The 19632-nt window shown below is 44.7% G+C and overlaps 1 protein-coding gene and 1 long non-coding RNA gene across 2 annotated transcripts in view; one reads left to right on the plus strand and one right to left on the minus strand.

Annotated features, from left to right (window-relative positions):
- The first annotated feature begins 3460 nt into the window (after positions 1-3460).
- The window catches only part of ATP8A2 (ATPase phospholipid transporting 8A2), a 316481-nt gene continuing 300309 nt past the window's right edge, over positions 3461-19632 (plus strand). The window contains exon 1 of the mRNA XM_038175041.2: positions 3461-3691. Coding sequence (XP_038030969.1) covers positions 3613-3691 — 79 coding nt within the window. The 5' untranslated portion in view covers positions 3461-3612. The remainder of the gene's footprint in view (positions 3692-19632) is intronic.
- Positions 12869-13480, minus strand: LOC140001500 (uncharacterized). Its single transcript, XR_011806744.1, has 2 exons — positions 13347-13480; positions 12869-13092 (listed from the first exon to the last, which is right to left on the minus strand). It is a non-coding gene; the product is annotated as an uncharacterized lncRNA (long non-coding RNA).

Raw genomic sequence — 19632 nt, forward strand, 5'->3', positions numbered from 1 at the left:
AATAAACTTTCAGGATCTGCAAGTAGCTTTCTTTAGGAATATTGAAAGAGCTGTTGCTGGCTTTCTGAACTTTCTAAAATTGTCACGATGAATGACAGATACTGCACATATACTTCAGCATGCTTTACATTGCGCTGGCTTTGATCCTATACATGTAAAAAGGATCAAAAAACCAAAAATTGTCCCAGCACAAATATTCGGTTTAAGACCAAGGCAGTCTGATTATGTTTTTGTTTTTAAAGGGAGAGGAATTAAACAAGCAGAACTTTCATGAAATTACTCTTGTCCTGTAACTGGATAGTGCCATTACTGGTAGCAAGCCACAAGCTTTGTAGTGAGTTTGCAAGGCTTCAAAGGCTTCAGGACTGAAGCTTGCTTTGTCTGAGCTTTCTTGGCCAGCATGAGGCTTTGATTACTTTCTTTAGTTGTGAGAGCAGTATCTGTTATTGCAGTGGCAATGGCCGTGTCTAACTTTTGCTTAACTTTGATACAAACTTTTACATGGACAGTGCCAAGAGTTGTTCTGTGTAGAATGAGATGTTTATCACTAACCCGGTGACGTAGTGTAGAATAATACAAGCCTGGGGTGACAGCAGAGTCCCTTGAAAGGCTGAGCACAGGATACTGCAGGGGAGGCATAGGATGACAAAAACAAACAAACAAACAAATAAATAAATATAGATTAAAAACAAAACAAAAACAAACAAACAAAAAAAACCCACCTCTCTAAACAACTCTCCAGTAACCAGCCAGAGAAGTGCAGACATGGAACCTGGGCAAGACTGGGTTTCAGGGTAAAAAAAAAAAAGAACAGATACATACCACACAGAAATAGCATTGTACATAGTAAGTATGGATGTAACACAAAGCTGTAGACTAGTGAAGAAAAAGCAAGGTGTAAAAATATATTAGAAAACATATAAAAATAGCCCCGGGCTTAGCCCTAATCCAAACAGGAGGAAGGAAAAGAGGAAGAAGAAACCCCACCACATCACAGCTCCCAGCAAAGCAGTTGGCAAGACACAGATGACACCTGCTGCTCCAGGAAAACTGGCACTGTCAACCTCAGACCCCAGAGGGATGGCTGAAGGGTGAGCACAACACCAGCAAAGGGATACAGAGGAAGAGTATGACTATAAAAAAATGAATTGCATTATTATTTTCTTTTTTGTAGTAGATTTCCTTGTTTTTCTTTGTTTTCTATCATAAACTCTCACCCGACAGTTATTTGGGTCTTTGACTAGACTGTTAAGTTTTCTGTTTTACTACTAAGGAATTCTATGTAAAGTCTTCTCCTTCTCCTTCTCCTTCTCCTTCTCCTTCTCCTTCTCCTTCTCCTTCTCCTTCTCCTTCTCCTTCTCCTTCTCCTTCTCCTTCTCTTCACCAAACTCATAACCAAAATGTGTGTGACATTAGTAACTGGAACAAAGGACACATCTTTTGGAAATTTGGGCTGAACAAACTCTCCAAGGTCCCAGAGAGTATCTGGCACAGTCAGAAATAGAATCAAGATATCCTGTCTCCCAGTCTGGCACATTAACCACAGAACCACTCTTCCTGCCTTTGCTTTATTTATTACATTGAAATAATTATTATGCATACTGAGCTCTTTGAAAGTACATTGCTATAAATACTAGAAAAGTGAGCACATTGTAATGTGAAGAATACTAGCTCCTTTTTGTTTTTCAGCACATCGTTCAACCCATGGAGCCATTATGACAGACCTCAGGGAACCGTACTGTCATGACTCACGGTCCGATAATATACAATTTAGTGCACATCAGCGGAATGACAAAGCCAGGCGTTGCATAATAAAATGACAAAGGTGAGGCCTGCACAACTGAACAATGTATTTCCTTTCTCTTAACGCAGTGTGGACAGCTTACAGTGGGCAATATTTTCAGTGTGCCATAAACACAGTTCACCTGAGGGTTAGTTTCTGAAGAAAAAGTAAACATGGAACCAGGACGTGCCATTCTTTCTCGGTCATTTTTTGAGCACTTTCCTTCACTTTGATCTGACAGCTTTAACCCAAAGCGACCTTCACTTTTGTGGACGAGCTAACAACATATGTGAACTGATTTTTGTCCTCCAGGCAATTCTTACTGGTACAAAAACACTGACTACAGCAGAAAGTAATCTCTGGAGAGGCAAAAGAGTAAGATGGTAGAGAAAGCCATATTAATGAAAACAACAACAACAACAAAAAAACAACTATGTCATGGGCTGAAAATGGTAAAGTCATGCAGGAAAGCCAGCACTCAGCATTGCTCCTATGGGATGATTTCATTCTCAGAAGCTCTCAGGCCAGCCTTCTTCCAGAGCAATAAAATCCACAGGAGTAAAAGCTTCTCACAGACTAGGAAGTTTTACAGCAGCCCTGGCTCAAAGGGAGCCTCTCCAGCGGACTGTGATCTATTCAGTCAGTGTAAAGCACTGCAATTCTGTACTCTGTATTTGTAAACTAAACTTATATATACTACTTTTTATGAAGTTGTAGCTGGAAACTATCAGTTTCCATTGTTATATGTGAGGACACAGAAGTACAGCGAAATTTGGTGGCTTGGCAATATTCATGATCTTTGAAATAGCACCAAAATCCCCCATCTGGTACACTAGCCAACTCCACATGGTGGAGTGGTTTAGATCCTGATTTAAGGTCATTTTTTTCAAGGTATTGGAGACTGTCTCTTGTGCAGTTGGCCTTTCCAAAACTCGGTACATCCTCATCTCTGGGGATCTTCTGCCTCTTTCACAAAGCTTACCCCAGAAAGTCCTGGTGAAGGCCCCCCATTTGGAGATGGCCAACCCTGAAAGGTGGGGCAACCACTGCTGGCTATGCCTGATTGAGACTAGAATCTATAAAGATTGAGATACTTCGATTTAGTTTATTTTTGTCCTTTAATTTCTTTCCTTCTGTGCCTGTCCTTGGTGGGCAAACTCTTATTGTTGCAAGTATTTTGCACAGAAAGGCGATGCGCTGCAAGAATTAAGTGGCATATTGATTAATCTTTCCTATATTTTTTTTTTTCATCCTTGATTTACCAGACGTTTTAAATTGAGCAGGAATGACATCTTTTGTGAAGCGGCTGGCAGGAGGCCAGTACTGGGAGATGTCCTTGTAACTGGAACAAAGAACCCTGCTTATGGCTCTAGATCCCAAATGGGGTTTGTTGAGGTGCTTCAGGTGCCTGAAATGCCACATATTAGTTGCAGGTGGACAACTTTAGAAACCAGCAGGCCCTTATTTTATTGTGTTATATATAATCACTCATTCCTGGTGACTTGAGCTGTGAGGTGCACTGTGTGTGCTGCCTCAGCCGAGGAGCTCCCCGGGCTGTGGGGCCGCAAGGCCGGGGCTCCCCGGAGGGAGGACCGGGGGTAAAAAGGGGGGACACCCCGCTACCCGGGGGGCTCCACTTCGACCCCAACCGTGAGGGAAGGAGGCTGCGGGTCCCCCCTTTTTGCCTCAGCCGGGCACCTTCGCCTCGCCCGCCCCCTCACCGGGCCGCAGCGCGGCGTCTGCGTGCCGGGGGGGGGCCATGGCCAGCCCGGCGCCGCCGCAGCCCTGCTAGCACCGCCGGCCGCCCCGGCCCCGGCCTGGGCACCGGCATGCCGACCGGGGCCCGCCTCGGCACGGCGCTGAGGATGTCCCTGCAGCGCAAATCCTCCAAGATCCACTCCTCGGCCGGTGAGGGGAGAATGGGGGCGAGGCGGGGCTGGAGGTTGGGGGGCGGAGGAAGGAGCGAGGGGAGCCCTGGGGGGGGGGAGGAAGGTGCCTCCATAGCCCCGCCGCCGCCTCCCTGCCGGCTCTTCCAGCCCCTGTCGGGGCTTTGCGGTGGTCCTCGGGGGTCGGCAGCCGCCTGCAGGCCGGGGGAAGCCCCCCCGAGCCCGGTGGGAGGCGGGCAGGGGGCGGCGGAGCCCCGGGGGGCGGCCCCGGGTGCTCCGAGTCCCCCCCTGAGGAGCTGCCTCAGGAGGTGCAGGGGGAACAAAAACGCTTCCCCTGGTGGTTGGGCACAAAGGGAGCTCGCAAGGGGAGATTCTGGGCCTGGCACCGAGTCTGAGGGGCCAAGGTGCCTTCAGAATCGCCACTGTGACCCTGCAGCATGTCCTGAGCCCTCCGCTCTGCTCAGAGCACCCTGAGGGCACGTACAGGATTGCTTTTGGATGACACTGAGCTGGAAGGAGCCCTGCAGCCTCTAGTGCCCACCCAGCCCATCGAACCGGGCTGGAGGTAGTTCGAAGGAGAAGTCCTTTGGCTCCCCTGCACAGCCTGGTTTCTCCTCTGATGTTCTCCTGTTTGGCCTCGCTGCTCGCAAGGGCAGGACCTCAGGGACCTCCGCAGAGCTGCTGAAGTAAGCAGGGCAGTAAGCAGCGAGGTGTGTAATGCTGCCTCACAGGACACGGTAAGGTTTCAGCCTGGGATCTGGTACCTTACCAAGCTTTATGCGTCTTCAGTGTAAGACGTTCGGATGGAAACAGCCCCGGTTCAGCGGATGGCTCTGTCCAGCGGCTGGGGTTGTGTCCAGTTGTGCAGTCTGACCGAAATCCTCTCCTGCTGTGTCAGGGAGGCTCCTTTCCCCAGAGCTGCAGTTCAGCAGGTTAATTTGCAGCCCCATGTTTGGAGTCCCAACCTAGGTGTACTTACTCGTAACCAGCCCTCGAAACGATACCCAGGTACACAATGCTTGGCAGTCGGAGAATGCTTGGCTTGAACATGGGACACACGGCGAGTTTAAACTTCAACTTCTGTAAATCATCTTTGGGGATCTAGGTGGCTCAGTTGCACCTCAGTCATGTCTGTGTGCCTGAGTCATAGTGGATCTTCTAATTATCTATAACCGGCTTCAGACTTTCACATGTACCCTGAGTTTCACGTAAGAGAAATATGAATTAGACGATACTTTGAAGTACGATAGGGGTTGCTGGTTGGCATTGCTGTCACTGCTTCTCAGTTGTTGGACAATGAGTTTCATATTTCACATTTTTAATATTTTGTGTGAAGGATAACAGGATAACCTTATGGGGGCGTTTATTCTACCTATACAAGTTCACATAATACAGGTTTGTGTCACTTAATACATGGTTTATTAACAGAGATGATGGTGGTCCGCTACCTGTGGGCTGCCTCTTAGCACGAGTGTCCTGCCTGTCCCCTGTCATCAGCAGTCAGACGGTTGCATGGTCACCCAGCAGAGTGCTGATGTGGCTCTGTGTGGGTCTGTGTGATCCCAAATGGCAGCAGGGAACGGGCAACGCAGGAGTGTTCTGTTTGTTCCTGTGTCCTGCTGTCTGCGTGGACTGAACAGGCTCTCACGAGAGGCTCTGTGCTGGCTAAAACCAAAGACACATTTGGAGACTGAAAATACATTCAGATGTGGGTGTGTGATGGTATTGCAAAATCTGAAGGCCTTCCCTGAGCTGAATGGTGTGAAGGTCACCCTTTGTCATCCTCAGTAAGGGTCAGGTAAAATTGTCGTAATCCACTGCAGTTTCCTTTGCACAACATTTGTGAATATTCTGCCTGCTTTCCTTTTCTAAAAAGATCCTTCTTGCTTTAAACAGTTGTAGCTTGTTTGCTAGTCCTGTTTACTGAGAGTTTTAGTGATCTGAAAGTATTAGCTTTCAGCTTGAGTCACAGAGATTTCTCTTCGTGCTGTGTCAAGCATTTCGGGAGCTTATGGATGTACTTCAGCCAAGAGGAGCTGTACCTCAGTGACGGGCTGATGATGTCTTTCCACGTCAGATCCAGTTGTGCTGTTCTACCCTCTTGTGTTTTGTAGCATTGCTTCCACATCTACTTAAACAGGATAAAATGTAATTAGTATACTTAGTGTACTGAGTTTTAAACCTGCTTAGCAGTGGTACAAAGGACTCTGTAGAAAACCAGATGAGGTGAAAAGGAGAAATTAGAGATGGCGAGTCACCTCCTGCCACTCAAATGATCAGTCCTCTGCTTTTTTATGCATTTGCTCATTAATCGATTTATTTTTTTGCTTTGTACAACCAAATCTCTTTATTGCTGTAATGTTGTACCAGCTGGGCTAAATTGATTAGATTTAAATTATTCTCAAAGAAGTCTCCAGCTCTTTGCTGTTGGAACCACAGACATCAAAGCCTAACCTGTTCTTCTCTTTCCTGTCTCCTTAAGTCACTAAAAATAAGCAACTGTCAATAACACATCGGATAATTACACAGTAGCATTTTTATTTTTAGGGCAAAAAATGTTGAATTCCAACTTTAGATGGATTGAAGGTACAAATGATCCTGATGTCATTTACTGCGGTCTTCTGCAACGTCTCAGAGCTGCGCATCAGCAAGGAGGGATCATTTCGGTGCAGAGGTTGGCCCTGAGCTTTCTTCCAGGGCATGAGGAACAGGAATGTAAACAGCATTTCATGGTGCAAGACCATAGTCCTTGTATACCTTTTCTATCTACATTTGCTCTTAAATATTTGCTGATATTCTGTGCTGTGCATTCGGTCTTAAGAGCAGCATCTGTCTCCTAGAGCTTTAGTCCCTTCTGGTTGTAAAGGGTCCCTCTTTGTCAGAGGAATGTCTACATAAGTTGCAGTCTCTTTGGGCTAGGCCATATTTTTGTGTTGTGATAGCATTTTTCCATGAGTGAAGCGTCCCACGGAGCGGTTGTAATTGCACAAAGGTGTTTGTGTTTTGCTCAAAGCTTTCATATGTAGTCGTTTACAGGGCAAAAGCCCTGCTCTGCTGTGGGAGGGAGACCTGGCAGTCATAGGGACGCTGAGCTGAGAGGTTCAGGGCCCAGCAAAAGCATTTCAAGACCATGAAAATGAAAAGGAGCTCCGGACACAGATGGCAAGACTGCTGTAAGAACAGTATCGGCCCATGGAAATTTTAGCCTGCGATGAGGTATTTTTCCAGGTGAGGGCTAAAGTATGTGTGTGTTTCTGTAAATGTGTGGTGGTAATTACCTATTGCCATTACTGAGTTCCCGTTTCTTTTCATTGATGTCTAACTGGCACCTGACAGTATAATGTGCAGCTTACTCAATCACATCAAAGGCCCAACCCTATTTTCACAAGCATCAGTAACAATTACGCCTTTTGAGCAGGATGGCATCACAATAAGCCCCATGTTTTATGTTACTGTGCTTTTATATGAGCACAAAGCGGGGTCTGCTCAAGCCGAGCGAGCTCTTGGTCAGGCGTGAGCTGAGCTGGTGGCAATGATGGGGCTAACTCAAGGTCAACCCCACTCCTGGTGGCTTGGGTAATGCACTTAGAGCTTGTCCAGCTATTAAACCTAGTTTGGGTCGGGATAGGAGGGAATTTAAAATACTTCTGCTTATGACACTGAGTTAGAAAAGGATGTTGAATGCACAGTTTCTATGGACTAACTTCATGTATAGGCAAGGGCCTGAGTGTGGTGGCAGTAGAAACACATCTTGTGAAGAGAGGTGAGATCATGAAGAACCAGGAAAGATCAAACTGCTCAGATGAAGGGGGACACAGTTATTTAGGAGCTAAACAGATTTAGCTAACCTTTGGTTTTATGATTTAATATGTATTAAATAAAAAGAAATAGTTCAACCCTACTGTGTAGCCAATAGTCTTTTATTTGACTACAGTCACAACTCCATCGAAAACAGACACACACTGCCTTTTCTGCTAACTACTTCTTCATTCCCTTCTTCACTTCCTCCACACAGGACTTTAGTTCCAGATTTTAGCTCCCTAGCAGTATCTGCTCATGGTATCCTGCTCTGTGCAGGGTGAGTCAGTGTCTTTCTTGCTTTCTGGGTGGATCTAAAGGCGCTGACCTCCCCTTGTGATGTAGCAGTGGTACTGTGGTAATTGCATGCAGGATTATGTGAGTGTAACGTGAGAGTGGCGTGGTTGCAGGGAAGCCAGCCTGCCTGTTCACGTTCCTAGAATATCCCAAAGGCAATGAAACTGCACCTGCTGAATATAAGAACAGTTGTTAAACAACGCTTTAGCTTTGCCACAAGGGTTGAGTACGGTCTTGATCTTACTACTCTCTAGTGGTTTCTGCATGGAAACCTCAGGCTTCAGAAGTGGTGCTGTTTTAAAGCAGTTATTTTTTCTCAGTAATTACCTTTTCTTCCCTCCCCAACAAGTTCCAAGCTGACAGCTCTCATTGACTGCACGTGGAGTTTGGAACGGTCATCTGAACATTGATGCTGCCACCTCAAAACGATCACTCTTTGTACCAATTAGTTCCCGTGTCACAAGGCTTATTGTAGTGAAGACTTGCTGAGAGCCCAACAAACAACCACATCAGCCATTTCTGCTTTTCTGGAAGGTATTCAGGTGATACTCCATAGACGTGCTACGTGGTGATGCTCTCAACCAGCTCATTTCCCTTTCACCTTTCTTCTTGGAGCCGTTAGGTACACCCTCTAAGTAATCTTTGAATCAGAGGACTGATGGTCCTACTTGCAAAGTAGTACTCTAGATGCCTGTGTTAGCTTTATTACTCAATTACGTTGCCATCTCATGCTTGTTTTCTTGTTCTGTGTTGCACTGTGGCACATTTAAATAAGTTTGTGTTAGCACAAATATCAAAATGTCTGTTACTGATGGTACATGCAGAGCCTGATGGCCGACAGGTTCTATTAAGGGATGGTTAATCGCAAAATCTTTCTTGTGTGTGTAGCTAGTAGAGCAGAGCAATATATAAGATGTCGAAAAGACAGTTGACATCTCTGCAGCAACAGCTTTCTGCTTCTGGGACAGTCATTAATTAAGTTTGGCTTGGCCTTTTCATCAACATAAATGTTCTCCTTTCAGTCTGCTGTCTTTCTAGCTGAGCCTGTTGGAGCAATGGCAGATACATGAGACATGGGCTCTGAAAGCTTCAGATAACCAATTCTCAGCTGGCACACTGAAAGGCTAACTTGGGAGAGGTTGTTGACATGGTGGGAGATCGAGGGGAAAAAATGAAATTTTTCTGAAAATAAAAGTAAAACTGTCTTAATGTTTTTCATTAAAAGTTGAAAAGAATAAAGAATTATCAATATTGACAGCTTCTTATTAGAACAAGTGTTTTGGTATTTGTTAGGAATGCTTTCACAACTCTGATTAGCATTTCTGCCACCTTTTCATAAGGAATTCTGTCTACTAGAGAAGTTCCTGGGCAGTTTCTTTCCTGTATAAAGAAATGGAGAATCCCAAGCAGTAGTGTGTATCTTAAACATATTTCCACTTCTTTCCACCCTGACAAAGGATATTTTTATTATTTTCTGTTCTATTTAACAACTTCAAAGCTGTTGCCCTGGGGTATCCCTGCAAAGTACAAGTGAATGCGATCTTGCCTTCCATTTGACTAAAAGGGAAGAGCCACGATGGGGTCAGACCTGTAATTTATAATCAATCCTACAAAATGGGACAGTTTATCTCAGCCACAGGTTTTGTCTGACGAACCTACCTTATTTTAGAGTGGTGTAAATCAGGATTAGCACAACTGAAGTCAGTGTATAGGCTCTGTAAGGAATATAATAAAACTTACTGGAAGGTCTCGCTTGATCTTTAACTCCTAATCTCTTGAATGCAGGCGACCCAAGCCATTAATTTGATTTCATTAGACAGGTAGGCAGCTATAAAGAGTGAAAGCAGAGGCGTTTATCTCTTGACAGTAATGCCACCCTTACTCACTTGCTCTTTTGAATAGAAGGAGGGCTCAGGCTTTATCTCCTGCTGCCCCAGCACTGCTCTGCCTCAAGCACCGTGGAGGGAACCGAACATCCTGTGCTTAGGAGCGTCCAGCCCAGCAGTTGTGAAAAGAATGAATGAATTGAGTACCCCAGGCTTTTGTGTGCCTTTCAATACTTCAGGCAAATGTCACCTTATTATAACTTAATAGGTGCAGTTTGTTTGGAAAAGGCTCGGTGAAATTCCTGCTTGATGCCTTTGAGCGTTCAGCACTCCAGGTGCTGGATATGGGATGAAATGCACAAACCTCAGCCCTTGTTTTGAAGAGGGACAGAAGGAGAGGTGAGATGTGACGCAGCCTGAGGAGAGGACCGGTCTTGCTTTACCAATTAACAATCAAGTCTCATTCCCAGAGTTTCACTAATACAAATCTGTGCCTGGAAGCCATCTGTGTGCCATTTGTCGGCCTGGTAGCAGGGGGAAAAAGCTCACATAAGAGCTGACCAGACAGGACAGAGTGCTGTCCTCCTTCCCTGCTCCCAATGAAATTGGTCCTCATCCCTCTCTGCCTGAAGAGCAGCATCTATTCACCAGGCACTCCTTAGCTGCAATCTTAACCCTTGCTGGAGTTTTCCCATCATCTTCAGCAAATGAAAAGATTCTCACCCTCTGGTTGTGATGGATGTAATTTTATTCACAAGTCTGAAATTTGCTTACCCGTTCTTTTAAAAGATTTTTATCGCTATAAATCTTCATTAGGATACCAAGAGGGAGCGATTGGTCTTCAGAAAGAGAAATGAGCATCTAAAAAGATCTGAAAGATTTCAGATGAAAGAGTTGATTGCTTACAGAGAAAGTGAAAAGATTTTGGGGGTTGGGGTCCAAATTAAGACACTTCAGAAAAGTGCCATTATTGGTAAATTTATTAGCATGCAGATCTGCAAATTAACTCAGTGAACTTAATTTAGGTACGTTCCAACCTGAGAAACTGGACTTGGACCCCATTTCAGGGCTTTGTATTACAGTGTTTAGCTCCTGCAGTAAGAATTAAGCTGCATTTTATCTCAGTGGCTGTTTTGGTTATGATGAAGCTCTTCAGGACTACAGATGGCATTTCAGTTTGGCCAATACTTCAATATCTATTGTTTCACGGTATTTTGGTGGTTTACTTATGAGCTACCAAATGCAAGCTTCTGTCAACCTAGCTATCGTTTAAACAGTGAAGTTTCCATACACATAAAGAGAGAGAATTATTTCAACTGTATGATGGTGCTGGTGCAGGAACAAACTTTCAGACATTTAGTCTGAAGCAAGAAGCCAGTTCCTAAATATCAGACAACTGTTCAGAATGGCTTACAAATAGGAGTAGTAGGAAAGAAATGTAGCTCGATCTCATAACTGAATTTGTTTGGTATGTGAAAAGGTTGATGAAACAAACATTTGGAATGGGAGAATCTGAACTTTTAAACAGGTGTTTTCTTCTAGGTCTTTGTTCTTAAACACCAAGTAGAACCAGGAACTTTGTGGGCAGAAAATAGTCTCTTGAGATATTGGTCTCTGTAGGAGCAGGTTGTAAAATAGCACCGGGATTTAATATCTGCCTTCCTCTGCATGATAACAACCATCAAACAGAGCATATCCCAGCACCTCCTTTTCCCTGTGCTGGGATTCGGATGATCTGTGAGGTCTGCTGTCACCTGAGCTTCAGATTCATTTCTCACTCAAAGATGACCATGGTTGTGCAAAGAAGTAGTCTGAAGTTATAGAAGAAAATGCCTGTCCTTACAAGCTGTACTACTTTAATGATAGAAGAAAGGCAGAGAGCTCGTGCCTTTCCGTTTTTTTAGTGTGCAGGATCATAGGATATCTGCAAAATCCCAGGTCCTACAGTAGCCCCAAGGAGGTCTCTTCAGTTCCTTCCTCCACAGGAGCAGTGTGTTATGTCTCACAGTAGGCTCACCTTTTGGTTTTCTTTCATTCCTGTCTAAGGTGAGTCCTCATCACCAACTAAGTGCCACCTCTCTTAATGCTGGTACCCACCCACTCTAGTTCTGGTAGGATTTTGAGTTCAATTCAAAGGGCTGAACCTAGCAGAGGAGTGAGCAGGAGATATTCCAAGCCTGATCATCAGAAGAGACCTTGATGATCCCAAACTTTCACTGTCAAAACACCCGAGGCCCTGAAGGGGGGTGGAAATTCTGCAGTGCTGACCACTGGGCAGGATGAGCTGTGATGTCTGCTGACACCTGAGTTTCAGATTCATTTCTCACTCAAAGATGACCAATAATTGCTTTGGAAAATAGTAAATAGTGCATAAAGGCAATATTTTGGAATAATAATTGGAGTGTGTCAAATTGTTGGCCTTCCTGTTGATTACCTAAAACACATGGAGAACGTTTTTGTGTTGTTGATTTTTTTTTTTTTTTTTTTTAACCCAAACCCCAAAGAGACAATTAAACAAGCCAGGAATAAATCTGCTGCAATAATAGGTCTGATATGATTTTGTTGAGACAGTGCAGATTAGCATTAGTGTAAAAACAGGATGGGATTTAAATAATTTCCTACTCTTTTTGTTACTTTGGCTCATTAGTCAGGTTTCCAGGCTCTGTGCGCTGGGTGCTTCTGCTGGGATTGCTGCTGTTCAAAGAGCCTTGAAACTGCGCTGTCAGGGTGTCAGCGGAATCTCTTATGTACAGAGAAGCCTGGAAAACAGAAGCAAGACTTAATCTTACACCTTTTTTTTTCCTGTCCCTGTAGCAGATAGTGCACAGGGTTTAGAGGAACAGGTAGAAGGATCCCCGTGGCGTCCTGATAGTCTTCATATCTCCTTTAGAGTCTGTTAATTACTCCCATTTCCACATTGAAAATGTTGTTGAGCACTGTCCGGCATTCCCTATTCTTAAAAATCTTCATCTCCTTGCAGACCTCTAAAGATAACCTGTTATTAAATGCCTTTTTTTTTTTTAATTTATTTTTAATTGTAATGTCCTTTTTCAGGCACCAGACTCTTTGCATGCAGCCGTCCTGCTGAATTTCTGCCTCGTCCTGTTATGAGTTACAAATCCAATCAGTGCCTGGGTTATGCCCACGGAGGAGGTGAGGGGGTTTGGTTCGTGTCCCTGTGGCCCAGTTCACATCCAGAGAGGGCAGATGGTACACACAGAGCGTGTGCTGCCACTAATTAAGGAGCAGGCTTCTGCAAACAGCCATCCTTATTGCAAGCAGAATTAACGAAGTGCACAAACTGCCATTCAGTAATAAAATATGATAAATAATAAAATAATATAAAATAGCTATACAGCATTTGTATGGTGCTGGGGGGATAAAAGGCGGTATAGGAAAAGGTTTCTTGAGACAGATGGGCTCTCAGGTATCAGTATTTTTCATAGCTGCTCTTTGGCTTTGGTGGTATCAGACATCATGAAACCACGTCCACGTGGATGTTCTGGAAAAGACAACCAGAGCACGACCTTTTGTTTAATCCTTTACATCTTCTAAAGGCTTATTTTTACAAGGGCATTTTATAAGCTGCATTTCTGTAGTCTTTTCGTTCTGTTTCATATTGTTAAAATTGCTTCTTAACAACAATCCCACTCCTCCATAAACAATTCTAGTAAGGAAATTGCTATGTCAGTTTCTACAGATGAAAATTTGAGACAAGTGATTAACAACTTAGAGAAGGGGGGAGGGAAATCCTACATTAAGAAGATTGGCAGTCCTTCCGTCACTGTGCTGTGACTGAGGCTGGAGCCAAAAATAGAGCTGGATTAACAGAAGAAAAGCAAGTCACTAAAACTAAGGTCAAAGCAAAAAAATACTGAAGTGCCTCAAGATTGCCTCATATGCCAAAAGCTAGGAAGAGCTATTTAAGGAGCTTTCCTAATATATACACCTGTGAAAATCAGTTCACAATGCGAGAACAGCGAAAGAAGACTTAAATAATAAAAAGCCAATTAAGAGATCAAGGACCAAACTGTAAAATATGAGAGAAAATTATAATTGCCTTTTGTGGTTGCTCACATAGACATTAATATGGATATTATTACAAGTAAATTAAAAAATAAGCTGTAAAGCATGCCAGAATAACATCAGCGCTTACAAAAGTAAGGGAATGATAAAAATAAGTTATCTGAAAACTCTCATTCTGGCAGGGTGACACAGGAACCCCCAAAGCTAAATCAGTTCTGCCTGAAAGCAAAAAGCAAGCCTAACGAGATGTAAGCTCTGCCTGCTGCTAATTATTACTGCTCTGTGTGTAGTAATGAGCCCCAGCACCCTAATTTGTAGGCTGAGAGAAGCTACTGCACACAGATGAGACTTTAAAAGAGGAAAAAGGAAGCAGAAAGTCACATCTGTAGAGGCTTTTGTGTGGTAGGCTGTAACATTTAGGAGGCTTGCTCTTTTTTAGCTTTGATATTCAGGCAGGTGAATTTGGGGGGAGGAGGAAACTAAAGATATAAGAAATTCTTGTTATAATATTCACAACTTTCAGTTTTAGATGGGGTAGAAATTGATAGTTTGTCAGTTTTATTTTCCTTGTCAATGTAGAAAAGATGAAAGTATGTTTTCATGGCAGGAATGTGATAGGACTTTAAAAATATCAGAGTTACAGCTGTGTGGTAGGAGCCAACTTCAAGACTAAAATTGTGCTTCATGTGCTACAGAGACCCCTTCTTGCTTGTTAGGGGTAGATATATAGGTACAGATATATGTATCTATATATTGGGGTAGGAGCAGATACAGCTCAGCACTGTCTGAAGGCTGCTTGAAACTGCCTGAAGGAGTTTAGGACCTCTTTTGGACTCTATCTTGAACCCATTTACTGTACTTAACAGAACAGAAGAGCAGGGTGGCTGAAATCTAGCTGATCAGATTGTTTTAGGAATGACACTGCGGTGCTCTCTGCATACAAATGACTGTGCTGTCATTGGAAATGCAGTCAGGTAGGTGGTGGTACACAGCTTTAAGCACTGGGTTGTTTGTTTGGGTTTTCTTCCCTTTCCTCCCCAGGGCTACTCGGCCATGAAAAACTCTTCCAAGTGAGCACATGAGTCAGAAGCATAATTTCCTCTAAATCCACAGTGCAGTAGCAGATAATTAAATATTGAGGAGGCCTGTGATTCTCATCTCTGCTTGCTCCGTAGCAGTTTGAATAAAACAGCGTGTGCCCATCGCAGCCAGGGACTGGCATGTCTGAAGGCTGAGAGATGATGCAGTACAAAGGTACGTAATCCTCAGCAGTGATGGAATAGGGCAAGCTGAGCCCAGATCTGATGGAAAACAAACATGAAATGCTTTGGCAGTGACGGGTGCTGTGTGGTCATACCCCAGCTGGTGCAGTCAGCATCACTGCTGAAATCACGTTCACCTTCTCCAGGCTGCAGCAGCTCAGGATGCACGTTACAGGTTTCCTAGAACAGCCTGTAGGGTATCTTTTAAAACTCATCCCATACAGATGCTACAGGCAAGAGAGCTGTTTGGGGTGGAGGGAGCAACACCAGCATGAGAAATCTAGGCTGGGCTTCGGGGGAAAACTTCTCTAGCTCTACTTACAATACAGGACTCCAGCATGAGAGCAGCAGGGGGATAGCAGTACTTAGTACTGCAGTATTACAGCAACCGATAACTGTATTTTTCACATAGCATGCATCAAAGGGATGGATCCACATGAGTTTCTAGCTCAATAAGCTTGCTTTCATCCCTGATCCGATCTCCTGACCATGGCTGTAGAGCAGAGATAAGACTGGCTGATAACAGCAACCTCCCCTTATCTGCCAGTACGCCTCTTTCCTGCAGCAGGGGGCAGGCAGAGGCGTGTGCTGGTAGCTTTTCTCTTGTCCTTGGTTAAACATACAACTGCTGTTAGATTTTTTTTCTGTTTTGGAAGTCTGCCTTCTACATCCATTAAGCTTAAAAATAAACTTCTCCTACTCAAGGTTATTACTAAGCTAACGTTCACAAGTCTGCCTTGAGGTTTGTGCAGATGTATGTCTTCCTTAAGCTGTCTCTAACTCCATTAGCTGTCTTCTGGTTTTGTTAGCCCTTAGTGATGCAGATAAGTTGTGAGCAACACAGGATGTTCGGCACTGGATTCCTCATCTGGTGCGTAAGGCTGAGAGCACAGGAACTACTCTTCCAAGCCCCAAATATCCTGCAGCATTTGTATATCCTGCAGCATTTTTTTCTTGGGAGGTGGTTTCAATCAGGTCTCCAAATCCTCTGGAGAGTGCCAGATAGTGAAGAGGGCTGTTAATTTTCACATCAGCATAGATAACTTCTGTTTCATGGTCCCGTAGAGGGCAGATAATGCATGTTAGTGGCAAAAAAACAAATCTCTGAGAAACGTGCTACCTCCCTGCATGCCCTCATCGTATTGTGATGGTGATATAGAACAGCAGTGATTTGTCAGCATACCTGTTGCTCCTAGAGCTCTGAAAGAGAGCCTGAAATCATTCAGCTTCTGTCTATAGTCACCCCCATGTTGTCCACTCTGCGTTTATGTTATTATTCCTTGTTTTTTCCTGCTGGAGCAGAGCAGTGGGGCTGCTCCTAGCTCTGGGGTGCCGTTGCAGAGCTCTGCACACACGCTGAATGACCCCTCCACCTCGTTAGGATTGCTTGGCAGTCCTTGGTCAGAAGGTGGATGGCTAAAACGGTGTCTGATGAACAGGACAGCATTAATCCTGTCCTTGCATCACTCCAGACTTCACCACAATTGGTAGGTATCACATTAGCAAAAGGTGCTTAGGAGTTAAATATTTTTAAGAACACGATAGCCTGATTTCTTTATTAGCTTCTACAATAGGCATTTACAAAGATGCTGTTTTCTGCAAGGCTGCTGCATAAGGCAGCTGAAAGTAGATTGCAATTAGTGGCAATGAATTAGTTGCCAATTTCCTCCCCTGAATGTTTCCATTAGCAGTCCCACTAACAGTGGTAGTGAACCTTTAATGAATACAGTAAGCCGCATAACCCACACAAGCCTGCCTGTCTTAAGAGGTGGTAATGGTACCACGCAGTCGGGTTTTCCATCTGATTTACAAAGAATTTTATCGGTATCTTGGTTTGCTTTTTCTTCTAAAGATGTTCCTTCAATGAGGAGAATAGGGAATGAGGTTGTTGTCCCCTTTTCTTTTGTATCCACGTGGTTCTGTGTTAAGCACACTTGAAGGAAGGCTAAAGTGACGCAGTAGTAAGGGAATTTACTTTTATGGCGTGTTGTTTTCAGTGCAACACTCAGTCCTTAGAACTTAGCACAATGTTGGAGTACCCTCTTGGGCAAGAGGAGAGCCTTGCAAAGGCATTCTAGTGGCTTGTGCAAGCAGTGAAGCATCTCCACATTGCAGGCAGGATCTGCTCCATGGTCATCCGGATGCATGTCTAAGTATCTAAGATGATTAAGCTGTATAAGACTGTACTGAATAGCAGGCCCTTCATCAAACAGAGGCAGGATCAGGTAACGTTAAACCTTGTTTCTGCAATAGCTGAGCCAAAATGAACTCTGGAGGCTCCTGATCTTTACTTTCTGCATGCGATCCTTCCCTGTTACAGACTCATAGCATCACAGAATGGTTTTGGTTGGAAGGGACCTTAAAGCCCACCCAGTTCCACCCCCCTGCCATGGGCAGGGACACCTCCCACCACACCAGGTTGCCCAAAGCCCCATCCAGCCTGGCCTTGAGCACAGTAACTTCTTTCAGTAACTTCTTTACTGAAAGGGTTGTTAGGCACTGGAACAGGCTGCTCAGGGAGGTGGTGGAGTCACCATCCCTGGAAGTCTTCAAAAGACGTTTAGATGTAGAGCTTAGGGATATGGTTTAGTGGGGACTGTTAGTGTTAGGTTAGAGGTTGGACTCGATGATCTTGAGGTCTCTTCCAACCTAGAAATTCTGTGATTCTGTGACCTCCAGGGATGGGGCAGCCACAGCTTCTCTGGGCAGCCTGTGCCAGGGCCTCACCACCCTCTGAGGGAAGAATTTCTTCCTTCTACCTGATCTAAGCTTCCCCTCTTTTAGTTTCAAGCCTCCTTGCTCTATCACTCCACTCCCTGACCAAGAGTCCCTCCCCAGCTTTCCTGTAGCCCCCTTTAGGCACTGGCAGGCTGCCGTAAGATCTCCTTGGAGCCTTCTCTTCTCCAGGCTGAACAACCCCAGCTCCCTCAGCCTGTCCTTATAGAAAAGGTGCTTCAGCCCCTAAATCATCCTCGTGGCCCTCCTCTGGACTTGCTCTAACATGTTCTTGCCCTTCTTGTGCTGGGGGCCCCAGATCTGAACGCAGGGCTCCAGGAGGGGTCTCACAAGAGCAGAGCCGAGGGGCACAATCCCTTCCCTCACCCTGCTGGCCATGCTGCTGTTGATGCAGCCCAAGGTACGGTTGGCTTTCTGGGCTGCAAGTGCACATTGCTGTCTCATGTTGAGCTTTTCATCTACGAACACCCCCAGGTCCTTCTCCTCAGGGCTGCTCTCCATCCCTTCTGGGCTTTCTTCAGCAGTTCTGGATCTCCTCTCTGGTAGCTGACACCAGCTTTCCCCAAGACCTGCTGTCAGACTGTTCATCTGCAGATGCCAGACAGCATCTACCCTCGCCTTTCAGGCTTCCTGTTTGCATGTTCCTCAGCTTCTTCAAAGCCATCCTTTTTGCTGTGTGGAGTTGCTGTGGCTCCAGCAGCCACCAGACCTATCCTGAAGGGCCTCAGCCCTGCACCAAACCCGTCCTGAGAAACCTGCCGGGCTGAGGCTGTGCATGTCCTCGTGCTTAACCTCCAGCCAGCCATCTTCGGGCCTGTAGCTTCCATTTGGGTGTTGGCTGAGGGCTCTAGGTTAGGCCCTGTGCTCTTCTTAGGCATGAGCTGACAAGGGATGTAGCTGCCTTCAGGGTTAGGGCAGTGGCCGTGAGTTTTATAACCCATTTCTGTACAGCATTTCATCAGGCAGATGGCTTCTCTGGCCTGTTAGAGGGCTTCAGGGCAGGTGTGGGCCAAGTGCTACTGCCCCAGGGCATGAGGAATGCTTTTCTTCCCTCTGTCCCATTGACTCTGAGCAGATTTTGTTGAAGTCCTTTCCCTTGCACGGCAATCCTCAGTTCTCGCTTCTGGAAATAGCGAACTGAATTGACTCTGTAGTGTTGTTGACGTGAGGTAATGTAATGTGTAAATAAATGCAAGAAGCTGTAATGACTTCAAGCTACTTAAACTGGAATGACTTTAACAAGGTAAATACTTCTGCCTGGTTTTATTCCATAGGTTATTAAGAACAGAAGGATGGAGTAAACAAGTGTTCTTTTATTGATGGTGCTTCATTATTTGCAGGTACTTCATCTTCTTTATCTGCATCAATATTTCAGCTTTCTAAAGTGGAAAGCTTATTTAATATGGAAGCAATGCTTTTGGGACAAAAGCATCGACAAGTGAATCACAAGGTATATATATATATATTTTATATATATATATAATAAGTCATGCTTCCTCAGCTTATGTTTTGGAGGTTCCCAGGATGGTAGTAGAGCACGAGGTAGATGTCAGGGTAATGGTTCGCTGTAACTGCTCACTAATATTTTTAAATAATAGATGTACCTAGGCATCACTCCTCTTTACTTAAAGGCTTGGTTTCTGTGACTGGTGTTATGTTAACTTAGTCCATGTTAATGTAAGTGAAGGTGAGAGCTGTGTGTGGATCTGGAGGCAATTCCAGTTGGCTGACACTGAGTCAAATGTTGGTTGTCCACCTAGCGAAATCTAAATTTGTTCATGCTGCAAGCTTTTTTTTCATGGAGTGATTGTCAATGTGTATTTGAAGAGCTGTATTCTGGTAGTCCTGGGTGTCTTTATGCTTCCATAAATGCAATGATCACAGATGAAATCAACCGATTAAGCTGTACTTCTGGTATACACAGCAGGGTGGTCTTGCAGTACAAGCACAGAAGTGGCTTTGAAGTTGCAACTAGCTCATGTATTTCATCACACGATATGTTGGCACTATGGGGGTGG

This window comes from Anas platyrhynchos, chromosome 1 (assembly GCF_047663525.1).
Source record: "Anas platyrhynchos isolate ZD024472 breed Pekin duck chromosome 1, IASCAAS_PekinDuck_T2T, whole genome shotgun sequence".
NCBI classification, from domain to species: Eukaryota; Metazoa; Chordata; class Aves; order Anseriformes; family Anatidae; genus Anas; species Anas platyrhynchos.